General features: G+C 65.9%; 2 protein-coding genes across 3 annotated transcripts; one reads left to right on the forward strand and one right to left on the reverse strand.

Annotated features, from left to right (window-relative positions):
• Nucleotides 1-216: 216 nt before the first annotated feature.
• On the reverse strand, nt 217-4,542 carry TBRG1 (transforming growth factor beta regulator 1). Of its 2 annotated transcripts, none has more exons than XM_068923217.1 (2): nt 4,474-4,542; nt 217-1,562 (listed from the first exon to the last, which is right to left on the reverse strand). In XM_068923217.1, exon 2 carries the CDS (start codon nt 1,535-1,537, stop codon nt 269-271), a length of 1,269 nt encoding a protein of 422 aa, XP_068779318.1. In that variant the 5' UTR covers nt 1,538-1,562; nt 4,474-4,542; the 3' UTR covers nt 217-268. The 2 variants fall into 2 exon arrangements, with proteins under 2 accessions (XP_068779318.1, XP_068779317.1); XM_068923216.1 differs by lacking the exon at nt 4,474-4,542 and adding an exon at nt 3,151-4,385.
• Nucleotides 4,543-10,340: 5,798 nt separating this feature from the next.
• Nucleotides 10,341-15,957, forward strand: LOC104148276 (uncharacterized). Its single transcript, XM_068923218.1, has 2 exons — nt 10,341-10,383; nt 13,715-15,957. The coding sequence occupies exons 1-2, from the start codon at nt 10,356-10,358 to the stop codon at nt 15,811-15,813; spliced, it is 2,127 nt and encodes a 708-aa protein (XP_068779319.1). The 5' UTR covers nt 10,341-10,355; the 3' UTR covers nt 15,814-15,957.
• Nucleotides 15,958-16,001: the final 44 nt, after the last annotated feature.

Here is a 16,001-nt window from a genome sequence, read left to right on the forward strand (position 1 = left end):
GAGGGGGCGTGGCCAGGAGAGCAGGCCACTCTCCCCGCCACCGACGCCCCGGTGCCGGGGGGGGGGGGGGGGGGGGGCGCGGAGGGCCCAGGCGTCCGGGAGGACCCCCGGTGGCGGAGGGCCCAGGCGTCCGGGAGGACCCCCGGTGGCGGAGGGCCCAGGCGTCCGGGAGGACCCCCGGTGGCGGAGGGCCCAGGCGTCCGAGGCCCGCTCCGAAACACGGCCAAGATGGAGGACGTCGGGCTCCTTTATTGGGGAGGGGGAGAAGTCAGTCGTCGGAGCCGGCGGGGCTGCCGCCGGCCGGGGGGCGGCCGAGGAAGACGTCGCCGTAGGAGCAGCCGGGGCCGAAGGCCGGGACGGCGGCCGCCTCCTCCTCCTCCTCCTCCTCGTCCTCCTCGTCCTCGTCGTCCTCCTCCTCCTCGGCCTCCTCTTCCTCCTCCTCCTCCTCCTCATCCTCCTCCTCGGCGCGGAGGAAGGCGCCGGCCTCGCCGTCGCCCGCCCCGTCCCGCGACCCCCGGTAGCCACCGCACCGCCGGACCCCGGGGCGACCCCGGAGGAGGCCGTGGACGGCCGGGTGGGTGAGGCCGAAGAAATCGGCGCCGGCCCCGGGGGCCGGGGCGGCCCCTCGGCGTCCCCGAGCCGCCGCCAAGGCCTCCAGCAAACGCGCGTGGCAAGCGTCCGGCGTGGGGCCGGCCATCACCCGGCCCGGCTCGTCCTCGGCCACGATCTCGAAACGGGGGCCGGCGGCGGCGCCGCCGTCGGCGATGCGGCACGTGTAGAGGCAGCGGCGGGCCGGCCGGCGGGCGCTGGCGAAGAGGCGGGTGCTGCGGTAACCCAGCGGGAAGATGGCCGCCGCTTGGCGGAAACCCGGCCGGTCGGCGGGCACCCGGCCCAAGCTGTGCACCGTCAGCGGACCCAGGGCCAGCGGCAACGTCGGGCCGCCCGACCCGGCCTCCGCCGCCGCCCGGCGCCAGCCCCGCTCCCCGCCGCGCCGCCGGGCCGCCCCTCTCGGCCCGTCCGCCCTCGACGCCCCTCTCGGCCCGTCCGGCCTCGGCCCGTCGCCTCTCGGCCCGTTGGGCCTCCGCTCGTCCGTTCTCGGCCCGTTGGGCCTCCGCTCGTCGCCTCTCGGCCCGTTGGGCCTCCGCTCGTCCGCTCTCGGCCCGTTGGGCCTCCGCTCGTCGCCTCTCGGCCCGTTGGGCCTCCGCTCGTCCGTTCTCGGCCCGTCCGGCCTCGACCCGTCCGCTCTCGGCCCGTCGACCCGGGACCCGTCCTGGCGGGCGCCCCGGCGGGCCCGGCGGCCGGCGGCCTCGGCGGGGGGCTCGTCGGGGCCGGGGGCGGGCAGGGCGCGGAGCTGCAGCAGGCGGGCGAGCAGGAAGCGGCGCTCGTCGCGGGCGCGCAGGAACTTCGCCTCCAGGCGGGCGATCTCGTCGCACAGCGCCGCGTTCTCGAACACCAGCGCCTTGGCCGCCCGCCGCAGCCGGCTGTACTTCAGCCGGTACTTCTTCTCCGCCTGGCTCTTCCTCGGCACCTTCGTCATCCTCCGGCCGGGCAGCTGACGGCCCCTGCCACGAGAAGAGAGGAAAAAGGAAGGAGAGGAGGAGCAGGAGGAGGAGAAGAAGAGGAGGAGAGGAGGAGAGGAGGAGAAGAAGAGGAGAGGAGGAGAGGAGGAGGAGGAGGAGAAGAAGAGGAGAGGAGAAGGAGGAGGAGAAGAGCAGAAGAAGAGGAGGAGAGGAGAAGGAGGAGGAGAAGAGGAGAAGAGGACAAGAGGACAAGAGGAGAAGAGAAGAGGAGGAGGAGAAGAAGAGCAGAAGAAGAGGAGGAGAAGAGAAGAGGAGGAGAAGAGGAGGAGAAGAAGAGCAGAAGAAGAGGAGGAGAAGAGAAGAGGAGGAGAAGAGGAGGAGAAGAGGAGGAGAAGAAGAGCAGAAGAAGAGGAGGAGAAGAGAAGAAGAGAGGAGGAGAAGAAGAAGAGAAGAAGAGAGGAGGAGGAGAAGAAGAGGAGGAGAAGAGAAGAAGAAGAGAAGAAGAGAGGAGGAGGAGGAGAGCAGGAGAAGAAAATGAGGAGGAGGAGAAGAGGAAGAGAAGAGGAGAAGAGGAGAGGAGGAGAAGAGAAGAGGAGGAGAAGAAGAGGAGGAGAAGAGGAGAAGGGAAGGAGAAGAGGAGGAGAAGAAGAGCAGAAGAAGAGGAGGAGAAGAGAAGAGGAGGAGAAGAGGAGGAGAAGAGAGGAGGAGAAGAGAAGAAGAGAGGAGGAGAAGAAGAAGAGAAGAAGAGAGGAGGAGGAGAAGAAGAGGAGGAGAAGAGAAGAAGAAGAGAAGAAGAGAGGAGGAGGAGGAGAGCAGGAGAAGAAAATGAGGAGGAGGAGAAGAGGAGAAGAAGAGGAGAAGAGGAGAGGAGGAGAAGAAGAGGAGGAGAAGAGGAGGAGAAGAGAAGAGGAGGAGAAGAGGAGGAGAAGAGAAGAAGAGAGGAGGAGAAGAAGAAGAGAAGAAGAGAGGAGGAGGAGGAGAGCAGGAGAAGAAAATGAGGAGGAGGAGAAGAGGAGGAGAAGAAGAGGAGGAGAAGAAGAGGAAGAGAAGAAGAGCAGAAGAAGAGGAGGAGAAGAGAAGAAGAGGAGAAGAGAAGAGGAGAAGGTGAGGAGGAGAAGAGGAGAAGAGGAGAAGAGGAGAAGAAGAAGAGAAGAAGAGAGGAGGAGGAGGAGAGCAGGAGAAGAAAATGAGGAGGAGGAGAAGAGGAGAAGAAGAGGAGAAGAGGAGAGGAGGACAGGAGAAGAGGAGGAGTGGAGAAGAGGACAAGAAGAGGAGGAGAGAAGAAGAAGAGGAGAAGAAGAAGACAAGAAGAGAAGAAGAGGAAATGGAGAAGAGGAAGAGAAGAAGAGGAGGAGGAGAAGAGGAGAAGAGAAGAAGAGGAGAAGAGGAGGAGGAGAGAAGAAGAGGAGAAGAGGAGAAGAGGAGAAGGGGAGGAGGAGAAGAAGAGAAGAGGAGGAGAAGAGAAGAGGAGAGGAGGAGGAGGAGGAGAAGACGAGGAGGAGGAGGAGAGGAGGAGGAGGAAGGGAGGAGGAACTCGAGCTGCCCTGAACCGCAACACGAGTCCCCGCTCGCCCGCCCGCAACCGACTTCAGCGGCGGCCAAGCGACTCGTCGCCGCTGTCCCTCGTTACCGCCGCTCGCGGGGACATCCTGCGCCGCCGCCGTCACCGTCACCGTCACCCGCGGCCAAACAAGCCACCGCCATCACCAAGCGGCCAAACGAGCCACCGCCGTCACCCGCGGCCAAACGAGCCACCGGCGTCACCCGCGGCCAAACGAGCCAACGAGCCACCGCCGTCACCCGCGGCCAAACGAGCCAACGAGCCACCGGCGTCACCCGTGGCCAAACGAGCCAACGAGCCACCGCCGTCACCCGCCGCGCGGCCGCTGGGTTGAAAACCACCGCGCGGGCCCGGCCGACGGTCCTGCACCGCCGGTGTCTGCATGCATTTGCATGCATTTGCATGGCGTTTGCACGGCGTTTGCACGGTGTTTGCACGGGCATTTGCACGGGCGTGTGCACGACATTTGCACAGCAGCTGCACAGCGTTTGCACGGGCATTTGCACGGGCGTTTGCAGGGTGTTCGCACGGCGTTTGCGCAGCCTTTGTGCAACGTTTGCAAGGCATTTGCACGGCGTTTGCTCGAGCATTTGCACAGTGTTTGCACGGCATTTGCATGGCGAGTGCACGGGCATTTGCACGGGCGTGTGCATTTGCATGGCATTTGCACAGTGTTTGCACAGGTATTTGCATGGCGTTTGCACGGCGCTTGCACGGCGCTTGCACGTGTTTTTGCAGCCTTTGCGTGGCAATTGCATGCATTTGCACGGGCATTTGCACACATTTGCGTGGCATTTGCGCAGCGTTTGCAAGCATTTGCACGGGCGTTTGCACGGGCATTTGCACAGTGTTTGCACGGGCATTTGCACAGCGTTTGCACAAGTGTTTGCATGGGCATTTGCACGAGCGTTTGCACGGGCATTTGCACGGGCATTTGCACAGCGTTTGCACAAGTGTTTGCATGGGCATTTGCACGAGCGTTTGCACGGGCATTTGCACAGCGTTTGCACGGGCGTTTGCATGGGCATTTGCACAGCATTTGCACAGCGTTTGCATGGGCATTTGCACGGGCATTTGCACAGCGTTTGCACGAGTGTTTGCATGGGCATTTGCACGAGCGTTTGCACGGGCATTTGCACGGACATTTGCACAGCGTTTGCACAGCGTTTGCACGGGCGTTTGCGCGGCCCGATCCCCCCCCCCCCCGCGGGTTTCAGCGCGATGATTAAACGCGGCGGCGCCCAACGCCCCAAGAGCGTTTTGGGGTTTTTTTTCCCGCTTTTGGTGGCTGCTGCAGCCGGGCGGTCCCCTCCCCCCCCGCGGCCCTTCCCCCCTTTTTTTCCCACCCCCCCCGTTTTTAATCCCAAATGCGCCCCCCCCCCCCGCGCTCACCGCTGCGGGCGGGCCCAGGCGTCCGGGAGGAGGAAGAGGAAGGGCGGGATTGAGGGGGGGGAGGGGCAGGAAGAGGAAGAGGAGGATGAAGGGGGGGGCAGAGGCCGGACGCGCTCGTGTCACGGATTGGGGGGGGGGGCGCTGAGGCCGGGCGCCTTCGTGACACTGATGGGCGGCAGCCGGGGGGGGGAGGGGCGGGACCCCGAAGGTTTAACGGGAACGGAGGGGACGGAACCCAAAATGAGGAGGGGGGAAGGGGGGGGGGAGCAGGGGGTGGTGGGCCCAGGCGTCCGGGCGGCCTCCCCTTCCCCACCGGTGACCTCGCGTCACCCCCGAGGCCGGTCGAGGCCCACCAAAGTGGGGGGAGGGGGGTGGAGGGCCCAGGCGTCCGGGCAGGAGGGACCCAGGCGTCCGAGTGAGGGGGGCCCAGGAGTCCGGGCAGGAGGGGCCCAGGCACAAGGCAGCGGCACGCAACACCACGTGCAACACAGTGTGCAACATGACGTGCAACACGGCGTGCAACACGGTGCACAAGGCAGCAGCACGCAACATGACGTGCAACACGACGTGCAACACGGCGTGCAACATGGCGCGCAACACGGTGCACAAGGCAGCGGCACGCAACACGGTGTGCAACATGACGTGCAACACGGCGTGCCACACGACGTGCAACACGGCGCGCAAGGCAGCGGCACGCAGCACGGTGCACAAGGCAGCAGCACGCAACACCACGTGCAACACGGGGCGCAACACGGGGCGCAAGGCAGCGGCACGCAACGCCACGTGCAACACGATGTGCAACACGACGTGCAACACGACGTGCAACACAGCGTGCAACGCGGCGCGCAACACGGTGCACAAGGCAGTGGCGTGCAACACGACGTGCAACACAGCGTGCAACACGGCACGCAACACGGCGTGCAACATGGCGTGCAACACGGTGCACAAGGCAGCGGCATGCAACATGGTGTGCAACACGGCGTGCAACACGACGTGCAACACGACGTGCAACACAGTGTGCAACATGACGTGCAACACGGCGCGCAACACGGTGCACAAGGCAGCGGCACGCAACACGGTGCACAAGGCAGCGGCACGCAACACCACGTGCAACATGACGTGCAACACGGCGCGCAACACGGGGCGCAAGGCAGCGGCATGCAACACCATGTGCAACATGACGTGCAACACGACGTGCAACACAGCATGCAACACGACGTGCAACACAGCATGCAACACGACGTGCAACATGGCGCGCAACATGGTGCACAAGGCAGCGGCACGCAACATGACATGCAACACGACGTGCAACACAGCATGCAACACGACGTGCAACATGGCGCGCAACATGGTGCACAAGGCAGCGGCACGCAACATGACATGCAACACGACGTGCAACACGACGTGCAACACGACGTGCAACACGGCGCGCAACACGGCGCGCAACACGGTGCACAAGGCAGCGGCACGCAACACCACGTGCAACACGACGTGCAACACGACGTGCCACACGGGGCGCCACACGGGGCGCAAGGCAGCGGCGGGGCGCGGCAGGAGCGCGGCGGCCGCCCCCCCGCGGGCCCCAAGCCGCACCGCCGCGAGTCCTGCGGCAAGGGCTACGCGCGGCCGGCGGGGCTGCGGCAGCACCAGCGGCCGGCCGGCTGCCCGCGCTGCGGCGGCGCCTTCCCGGCCCGCTGCCGCTGGGCCCGCCACCCGCCCGCCTGCGCCGCCGCCAAGCCCTACCGCTGCGCCCGCTGCGGCAAGGCCTTCGGCCGGAGCTCGGCCTTCAGCAAGCACCGGCGCACCCACCGGCCTTGAGCGCCCGGCGTCCCGCCCGCTGGTGGTGTCCTGCCCCGGCTCCCTGTCAACCCCGTCCCGGCTCCCTGTTCCCTTTCCCAGCTCCGTGAGCCCGTCCCACCTCCATATCTCCCATCACAGCTCCATGTCTCCCATCCCAGCTCCATATCTCCCATCACAGCTCCATGTCTCCCATCCCAGCTCCATATCTCCCATCCCAGCTCCATGACCTCATCTCAGCTCCATATCTCCCATCCCAGCTCCATGAGCCCATCCCACCTCCATGACCCCCATCACAGCTCCATGTCTCCCATCCCAGCTCCATGTCTCCCACCCCAGCTCTGTGACCTCATCTCACCTCCATGTCTCCCATCCTAGCTCCATGACCCCATCCCAGCTCCATGTCTCCCATCCCACCTCCATGAGCCCCGTCCCAGCTCCATGTCTCCCATCCCAGCTCCATGTCTCCCACCCCAGCTCCATATCTCCCACCCCAGCTCTGTGACCTCATCTCAGCTCCATATCTCCCATCCCAGCTCCATATCTCCCATCCCACCTCCATGACCTCATCCCAGCTCCATATCTCCCACCCCAGCTCCATGACCCCATCCCAGCTCCATGAGCCCCATTCCAGCTCCATATCTCCCATCCCAGCTCCATATCTCCCATCCCAGCTCCATGAGCCCCATTCCAGCTCCATATCTCCCATCCCAGCTCCATATCTCCCATCCCACCTCCATGAGCCCCATTCCAGCTCCATATCTCCCATCCCAGCTCCATATCTCCCATCCCACCTCCATGACCCCCATTCCAGCTCCATATCTCCCATCCCAGCTCCATGTCTCCCATCCCAGCTCCATGAGCCCCATCCCAGCTCCATATCTCCCATCCCAGCTCCATATCTCCCATCCCAGCTCCATGACCTCATCTCAGCTCCATGAGCCCCATCCCAGCTCCATATCTCCCATCCCAGCTCCATGAGCCCCGTCCCAGCTCCATATCTCCCATCCCAGCTCCATGACCTCATCTCAGCTTCATGAGCCCCACCCCAGCTCCATATCTCCCATCCCAGCTCCATATCTCCCATCCCACCTCCATATCTCCCATCCCAGCTCTGTGAGTCCCATCCCAGCTCCATGTCCCCCATCCCACCTCCACGTCCCCATGCCACCTCCGCGTCCCCATCCCAGCTCCACGTCCCCATCCCACCTCCATGTCCCCATTCCACTTCCACGTCCCCATCCCAGCTCTGCGTCCCCATCCCACCTCCCTGTCCCTGTCCCGGCTGCCCGTGACCATCCCTCTCTGCGGTCCCCCCTGGCCAGGGAGCATTTTGGGGGGGACCAAAATGGCCGGGCCATCCCCATCCCCTGCTGTCCCTGTGGCCGCCCCGGATGCCTGGGCCCCTCCATGGGGGGGCGACGGGATCCCCAGTGAGGGGGGGATGGGCCTCGTTCCCCCCCCAAGAGTGTCAATAAATCGTGGTTCAAGTTGCTGGTGGCTCCTGGGTCCCTTGCAGGGGGCACTGGGAGGGACTGGGAGCACTGGGAACACTGAGGGGGGGGATTTGGGGACACCCAGGAGGGTTTGGGGACACCCAGGGTGGGTTTTGGGACACCCAGGAGGGTTTGGGGACACTCTGGGCGGGTTTGGGGACATCCAGAGGGATTTGGGGACACCCAGGAGGGTTTGGGGACACCCAGGGTGGATCTGGGGACACCCAGGGGGATTTGGGGACACTCTGGGTGGGTTTGGGGATGGTCAGGCTGGATTTGGAGACAGCTAGGCTGGATTTGGGGTCACCCAGGGGGATTTGGGGATGCCCAGGACAGATTTGGGGATGGCCAGGTGGATCCGGGGACACCCAGGGTGGATTTGGGGACACTCTGGATGGATTTGGGGACACCCAGAGGGGCTTGGGGACACCTGCATGGGTTTGGGGACACCCAGGCTGGATTTGGGAACACCCAGAGGGTTTGGGGACACTCTGGGTTGATTTGGGGACACCTGGGGGGCTTTGGGGTCACCCAGGGCAGATTTCGGGTCACCCAGGCTGGATTTGGGGACACCCAGGGCAGGTTTGGGAACAGCCAGGCTGGATTTGGGGTTGTCCAGGGGGATTTGGGGATACCCAGAGGGGTTTGGGGACACCCAGGTGGATTTGGGGACACCCAGGGTGGATTTGGGGACACTCTGGGTGGATTTGGGAACACCTAGGTGTGTTTGGGGTCACCTAGAGGGGTTTGGGGAGACTCTGGGTGGATCTGGGGACACCCAGGGTGGATTTGGGGTCACCCAGGGCGGATTTGGTGTCACCCAGGGTGGATCTGGGGACACCCAGGGTGGATCTGGGGACACCTAGGTGGCTTTGGGGACACCTGGGGGGGTTTGTGGACACCCACGTGGATTTGGGGACACCCAGGGTGGATTTGGGGACACCTAGGTGTGTTTGGGGTCACCTAGGGGGGTTTGGGGAGACTCTGGGTGGATCTGGGGACACCCCGGGTGGATTTGGGGTCACCCAGGGCGGATTTGGTATCACCCAGGGTGGATTTGGGGACACCCTGGGCGGATTTGGGGACACCTAGGGGGGGTTGTGGTCACCTAGAGGGGTTTGGGGAGACTCTGGGTGGATCTGGGGACACCCCGGGTGGATTTGGGGACACCCGGGTGGATTTGGAGACACTCTGGGTGGATCTGGGGACACCCCGGGTGGATTTGGGGTCACCCAGGGCGGATTTGGTGTCACCCAGGGTGGATCTGGGGACACCCCGGGCGGATTTGGGGTCACCTAGGGGGGTTTGTGGTCACCTAGAGGGGTTTGGGAAGACTCTGGGTGGATCTGGGGACACTCCGGGTGGATTTGGGGTCACCTAGGGGGGTTTGTGGTCACCTAGAGGGGTTTGGGGACACCCAGGGTGGATCTGGGGACACCCCGGGTGGATTTGGGGACACCTAGGGGGGTTTGTGGTCACCTAGAGGGGTTTGGAGACACCCAGGGTGGATCTGGGGACACCCCGGGTGGATTTGGGGACACCTAGGGGGGTTTGTGGTCACCTAGAGGGGTTTGGGGAGACTCTGGGTGGATCTGGGGACACCCCGGGTGGATTTGGGGTCACCTAGGGGGGTTTGTGGTCACCTAGAGGGGTTTGGAGACACTCTGGGTGGATCTGGGGACACCCCGGGCGGATTTGGGGTCACCTAGGGGGGTTTGTGGTCACCTAGAGGGGTTTGGAGACACTCTGGGTGGATCTGGGGACACCCCGGGCGGATTTGGGGTCACCTAGGGGGGTTTGTGGTCACCTAGAGGGGTTTGGGGACACCCAGGGTGGATCTGGGGACACCCCGGGCGGATTTGGGGTCACCTAGGGGGGTTTGTGGTCACCTAGAGGGGTTTGGGGACACCCAGGGTGGATCTGGGGACACCCCGGGCGGATTTGGGGTCACCTAGGGGGGTTTGTGGTCACCTAGAGGGGTTTGGGGACACCCCGGGTGGATTTGGGGTCACCTAGGGGGGTTTGTGGTCACCTAGAGGGGTTTGGGGACACCCCGGGCGGATTTGGGGACACCCCGGGCGGATTTGGGGTCACCTAGGGGGGTTTGTGGTCACCTAGGGGGGTTTGGGGACACCCCGGGTGGATTTGGGGACACCCCGGGCGGATTTGGGGTCACCCCGGGCGGATTTGGGGACGCGGCGCCGGCCGGGCCCCCGCCAGCCCTTGCGGCAGGAAGCGCCTCCGCCGGCTCCTTCCTGCCGCCTCGTCCGGCGCCGGGGGCTGAAGCCGGGGGGTCTCGGGCCGGGGGGGTCTCGGGTCCTCGTCCGGCACCGGGGGGGGTCTTGGGTCCTCGTCCGGCACCGGGGGGTCTCGGGCCGGGGGGGTCTCGGGCCAGGGGGGGTCTCAAGCCAGGGGGGTCTCGGGCCGCCCCCATTGCGGGGCGAAAGGAGGCCGAAGCGGCACCGTCCCCCCCCGGCCGCCCCTCCACCATCCCGCCCGCGTCATGGGGGGCTAGCGGCGGCCGGGGGGGGCGGACGGACAGACGGACGGACGGACCCCGGCGGCGGCGCCTGCGGCCCCCCCGGCGCCATGCAGCGCCCCCCGCCGCCCCCCCCAGGTGAGCGGCCGACGGGACAACCGCGGCGGTGGCGGGCGGTGGTGCGGGACACCCGGTCGGGGGGCGGACGGGACAACCGCGGCGGTGGCGATGGTGCGGGACACCCGGCCAAAGGACACCCCCAGCGGTGGTGCGGGACCCCCAATGTTGGTGTTGTAGGACCCCCAGTGGCGGTGCGGGATCCCTGGTGGTGGTGGTGTAGGACCCCCAGTGGTAGTGGTGTAGGACCCCCAGCGATGGTGCGGGACCCCTGGTGGGCACCAACCCCACGTCCCCAGCGGTGGTGCGGGATGGGACCCCCAACAACGGTAGTGCAGGACCTCCAACAACGGTAGTGCAGGACCTCCAACGACGGTAGTGCAGGACCCCCAACAATGGTAGTGCAGGACCCCCAACGACGGTAGTGCAGGACCCCCAACAACAGTAGTGCAGGACCTCCAACGGCGGTGCAGAACCCCCGGTGGGCACCAACCCCACGTCCCCAGCGGTGGTGCGGGATAGGACCCCCAACGGTGGTAGGGCAGGACCCCAATGGTGGTGCAGAACCCCTGGTGGGCACCAACCCTACGTCCCCAGCGGTGGTGTGGGATGGGACCCCCAACCACGGTAGTGCAGGACCCCCAACAACGGTAGTGCAGGACCTCCAACGGCACTGCAGAACCCCTGGTGGGCACCAACCCCACGTCCCCAGCGGTGGTGCGGGATGGGACCCCCAACGACGGTAGTGCAGGACCCCCAACAACGGTAGTGCAGGACCCCAACGGTGGTGCAGAACCCCTGGTGGGCACCAACCCCACGTCCCCAGCGGTGGTGCGGGATGGGACCCCCAACGACGGTAGTGCAGGACCCCCAACAACGGTAGTGCAGGACCTCCAACGGCAGTGCAGAACCCCTGGTGGGCACCAACCCCACGTCCCCAGCGGTGGTGCGGGATGGGACCCCCAACAACGGTAGTGCAGGACCCCCAACAACGGTAGTGCAGGACCTCCAACGGCAGTGCAGAACCCCTGGTGGGCACCAACCCCACGTCCCCAGCGGTGGTGTGGGATGGGACCCCCAACGGTGGTAGGGCAGGACCCCAATGGTGGTGCAGAACCCCTGGTGGGCACCAACCCTACGTCCCCAGCGGTGGTGTGGGATGGGACCCCCAACCACGGTAGTGCAGGACCCCCAACAACAGTAGTGCAGGACCTCCAACGGCGGTGCAGAACCCCTGGTGGGCACCAACCCCACGTCCCCAGCGGTGGTGCGGGATGGGACCCCCAACCACGGTAGTGCAGGACCCCCAACAACGGTAGTGCAGGACCTCCAACGGCACTGCAGAACCCCTGGTGGGCACCAACCCCACGTCCCCAGCAGCGGTGCGGGATGGGACCCCCAACGGTGGTAGTGCAGGACCTCCAACGGCGGTGCAGAACCCCTGGTGGGCACCAACCCTACGTCCCCAGCGGTGGTGCGGGATGGGACCCCCAACGACCGTAGTGCAGGACCCCCAACAACGGTAGTGCAGGACCCCAACGGTGGTGCAGAACCCCTGGTGGGCACCAACCCCACGTCCCCAGCGGTGGTGCGGGATGGGACCCCCAACAACGGTAGTGCAGGACCTCCAACGACGGTAGTGCAGGACCCCCAACAACGGTAGTGCAGGACCCCAACGGTGGTGCATAACCCCTGGTGGGCACCAACCCCACGTCCCCAGCGGTGGTGCAGGATGGGACCCCCAACGGTGGTAGGGCAGGACCCCCAACAACGGTAGTGCAGGACCTCCAACGGCAGTGCAGAACCCCTGGTGGGCACCAACCCCACGTCCCCAGCGGTGGTGCGGGATGGGACCCCCAACGACGGTAGTGCAGGACCCCCAACAACGGTAGTGCAGGACCCCAATGGCGGTGCAGAACCCCTGGTGGGCACCAACCCCACGTCCCCAGCAGCGGTGCGGGATGGGACCCCCAACAACGGTAGGGCAGGACCCCCAACAACGGTAGTGCAGGACCTCCAACAGCACTGCAGAACCCCTGGTGGGCACCAACCCCACGTCCCCAGCGGTGGTGTGGGATGGGACCCCCAACAACGGTAGGGCAGGACCCCCAACAACGGTAGTGCAGGACCTCCAACAGTGGTGCAGAACCCCTGGTGGGCACCAACCCCACGTCCCCAGCGGTGGTGCGGGATGGGACCCCCAACAACGGTAGTGCAGGACCCCCAACAACAGTAGTGCAGGTCCTCCAATGGCACTGCAGAACCCCTGGTGGGCACCAACCCCACGTCCCCAGCGGTGGTGCGGGATGGGACCCCCAACGACGGTAGTGCAGGACCCCCAACAACGGTAGTGCAGGACCCCAATGGCGGTGCAGAACCCCTGGTGGGCACCAACCCCACGTCCCCAGCAGCGGTGCGGGATGGGACCCCCAACAACGGTAGTGCAGGACCCCCAACAACGGTAGTGCAGGACCTCCAATGGCGGTGCAGAACCCCTGGTGGGCACCAACCCCACGTCCCCAGCGGTGGTGCGGGATGGGACCCCCAACCACGGTAGTGCAGGACCTCCAACGGCAGTGCAGAACCCCTGGTGGGCACCAACCCCACGTCCCCAGCGGTGGTGCGGGATGAGACCCCCAACAACGGTAGTGCAGGACCCCCAACAACAGTAGTGCAGGACCTCCAACGGCAGTGCAGAACCCCTGGTGGGCACCAACCCCACGTCCCCAGCGGTGGTGTGGGATGGGACCCCCAACAACGGTAGGGCAGGACCCCCAACAACGGTAGTGCAGGACCTCCAACAGCACTGCAGAACCCCTGGTGGGCACCAACCCCACGTCCCCAGCGGTGGTGTGGGATGGGACCCCCAACAACGGTAGGGCAGGACCCCCAACAACGGTAGTGCAGGACCTCCAACAGTGGTGCAGAACCCCTGGTGGGCACCAACCCCACGTCCCCAGTGGCGGTGTGGGATGGGACCCCCAACGACGGTAGTGCAGGACCCCCAACAACAGTAGTGCAGGACCTCCAACGGCACTGCAGAACCCCTGGTGGGCACCAACCCCACGTCCCCAGCGGTGGTGCGGGATGGGACCCCCAACGACGGTAGTGCAGGACCTCCAACGGCGGTGCAGAACCCCTGGTGGGCACCAACCCCACGTCCCCAGCAGCGGTGCGGGATGGGACCCCCAACGACGGTAGTGCAGGACCCCCAGCGGCGGTGCAGAACCCCTGGTGGGCACCAACCCCAGATCCCCCAGCGGCGGCGGTGCGGGACAACCGTCGGGCGCCGTCACCCGCCCCGGCCTCCCCGGCGGGCTCCCGCAGCGCCCTCTCCTCCTGCTGGTTGCAGGGGGCGCGGGACGGCGGCCGGGGCGCTCGCGGGGCTTCATCAACCTGCTGGGGCTGCTGGAGGCGCCCGGCGGCGGTGACGCCGGCGGTGGCGGCAGCAGCAGCGCGGCCGCCGGCCGCCCCTACATGTGCACCGAGTGCGGCAAGGCCTTCGGGCAGAGCTCCAACCTGCTGGAGCACCAGCGGACGCACACGGGCGAGCGGCCCTTCACCTGCGGCCAGTGCGCCAAGAGCTTCAGCCGCAGCTCCACGCTGGCCGAGCACCGGCGGACGCACACGGGCGAGCGGCCCTACGCCTGCCCGGTGTGCGCCCGCGCCTTCAGCCGCAGCTCCACGCTGGCCGAGCACCGGCGGACGCACACGGGCGAGACGCCCTTCGCCTGCCCCGAGTGCGGCCGGGGCTTCGGGCGCACCTCCAACCTGGCCAAGCACCTGCGGACGCACACGGGCGAGAAGCCCTACGGCTGCGGCGCCTGCGGCAAGCGCTTCAGCCTCAGCTCCAACCTGCTCAAGCACCAGCGCACCCACTCGGGCGAGAAGCCCTTCGCCTGCCCGCAGTGCCCCAAGCGCTTCAAGAAGAAGACCCACCTGGGCTCGCACCTGCGCACGCACACGGGCGAGCGGCCCTACCGGTGCGGCGAGTGCGGCAAGGCCTTCGGCCAGAGCTCCACGCTCATCGAGCACCAGCGGACGCACACGGGCGAGCGGCCCTTCCGCTGCGGCGCCTGCGGCAAGAGCTTCTGCGTCAGCTCCAACCTGGTCAAGCACCAGCGCATCCACACGGGCGAGAAGCCCTACGGCTGCCCCCGCTGCGGCAAGCGCTTCCGCTACAAGCCCCAGTTCACCCGGCACCAGAAGAGCCACCCGCCGGCCGGCGACGCCCAGGAGGCTGGGGGCGCGCGGGGCGCCGGGGACGTCGGCACCGGGGGCGCCGGGGACGTCGGCACGGGTGACATCAAGGACGTCGGCACGGGGGACGCCGGGGACGTCAATACGGGCCACACCAGGGACGTCAATACGGGCGACGGCAAGGATGTCAGCGTGGGGGCCACCAGGGACGTCGGCATGGGCAACACCGTGAACGTCAATATGGGCGACGGCAAGGATGTCAGCGTGGGGGCCACCAGGGACGTCGGCATGGGCAACACCGTGAACGTCAATATGGGCGACGTCAAGGATGTCAACGTGGGGGCCACCAGGGACGTCGGCATGGGCAACACCAGGGACATCAGCATAGGGGCCACCAGGGACGTCAATACGGGTGATGTCAAGGATGTCAACATGGGGGCCACCAGGGATGTTGGCATGGGCAACACCGTGAACGTCAATATGGGTGACGTCAAGGACGTCAGCATGGCGGCCACCAGGGACATCAATACAGGTGACATCAAGGATGTCAGCATGGGGGCCACCAGGGACGTCAGCATGAGGAACACCAGGGACGTCAATACGGGTGACATCAAGGATGTCAGCATGGGGGCCACCAGGGACGTCGGCATGAGGAACACCAGGGACGTCAATACGGGTGACATCAAGGATGTCAGCATGGGGGCCACCAGGGACGTCGGCATGAGGAACACCAGGGACGTCAATACGGGTGACATCAAGGATGTCAGCATGGGGGCCACCAGGGACGTCAATACGGGTGATGTCAAGGATGTCAACATGGGGGCCACCAGGGACGTCGGCATGGGCAACACCAAGGACATCAGCACAGGAGACACCAGCGACGTCAACTCGGGCGACGCCAAGGACATCGGCGTGGGGGACGCCAGAGACATCAGCATGGATGACATCAAGAACATCAACATGGGAGACACCGAGGTCCTCAACATGGGGGACACGAGGGACGTTGGCATGGGCGACACCGAGGATGTCACCATGGGGGACACCAAGAAGGTCAGCACGGGGGACACCAAGGAAGTCAACATGCAGGCCACCAAGAACATGGGGATGGGGGACACCAGGGACGTCAAGACGGGGTCCACCAAGGACGTCAGCACCGGGGGCGCCGGGGACGTCGGCATGGGGGACGCCAAGGACGCTGGGGACACTGGGGCCGGGGGGGACCCCAGGGAGGCCGGCGCGGGGACTCGTTAGCGCTGACGAGCCCGGGCGCCCCGGCGCCGCCGCCGCCCAGACCGCCTGCCCCGTTTCCGGGGGATTTTGCCCCAAAGAGGGGCCGGCGCCTCGTTAAGGGGCCTGTAATTAACCTGGGGGGGGCAATAAAACCTCCGAAATGTCGCTGTGGGGACGAGTGGCCTCGGGGGGGGGGAGAAACGGGTTGT

This window comes from Struthio camelus, chromosome 32 (genome assembly GCF_040807025.1).
Source record: "Struthio camelus isolate bStrCam1 chromosome 32, bStrCam1.hap1, whole genome shotgun sequence".
NCBI classification, from domain to species: domain Eukaryota; kingdom Metazoa; phylum Chordata; class Aves; order Struthioniformes; family Struthionidae; genus Struthio; species Struthio camelus.

Excerpts from the sequence above, each read along its gene's own strand:
- TBRG1 (XM_068923216.1), bottom strand. The coding sequence starts at position 4,226 with ATGTCCGTGCAAATGCCCGTGCAAACGCTCGTGCAAATGCCCATGCAA. Across the intron at positions 1,563-3,150 it reads GGATGTCCCCGCGAGCGGCG|GGGCCGTCAGCTGCCCGGCC; the intron begins GTAACGAGGGAC and ends TTCTCGTGGCAG.
- LOC104148276 (XM_068923218.1), top strand. The coding sequence starts at position 10,356 with ATGCAGCGCCCCCCGCCGCCCCCCCCAG. Across the intron at positions 10,384-13,714 it reads CCCCCCGCCGCCCCCCCCAG|GGGGCGCGGGACGGCGGCCG; the intron begins GTGAGCGGCCGA and ends TGCTGGTTGCAG.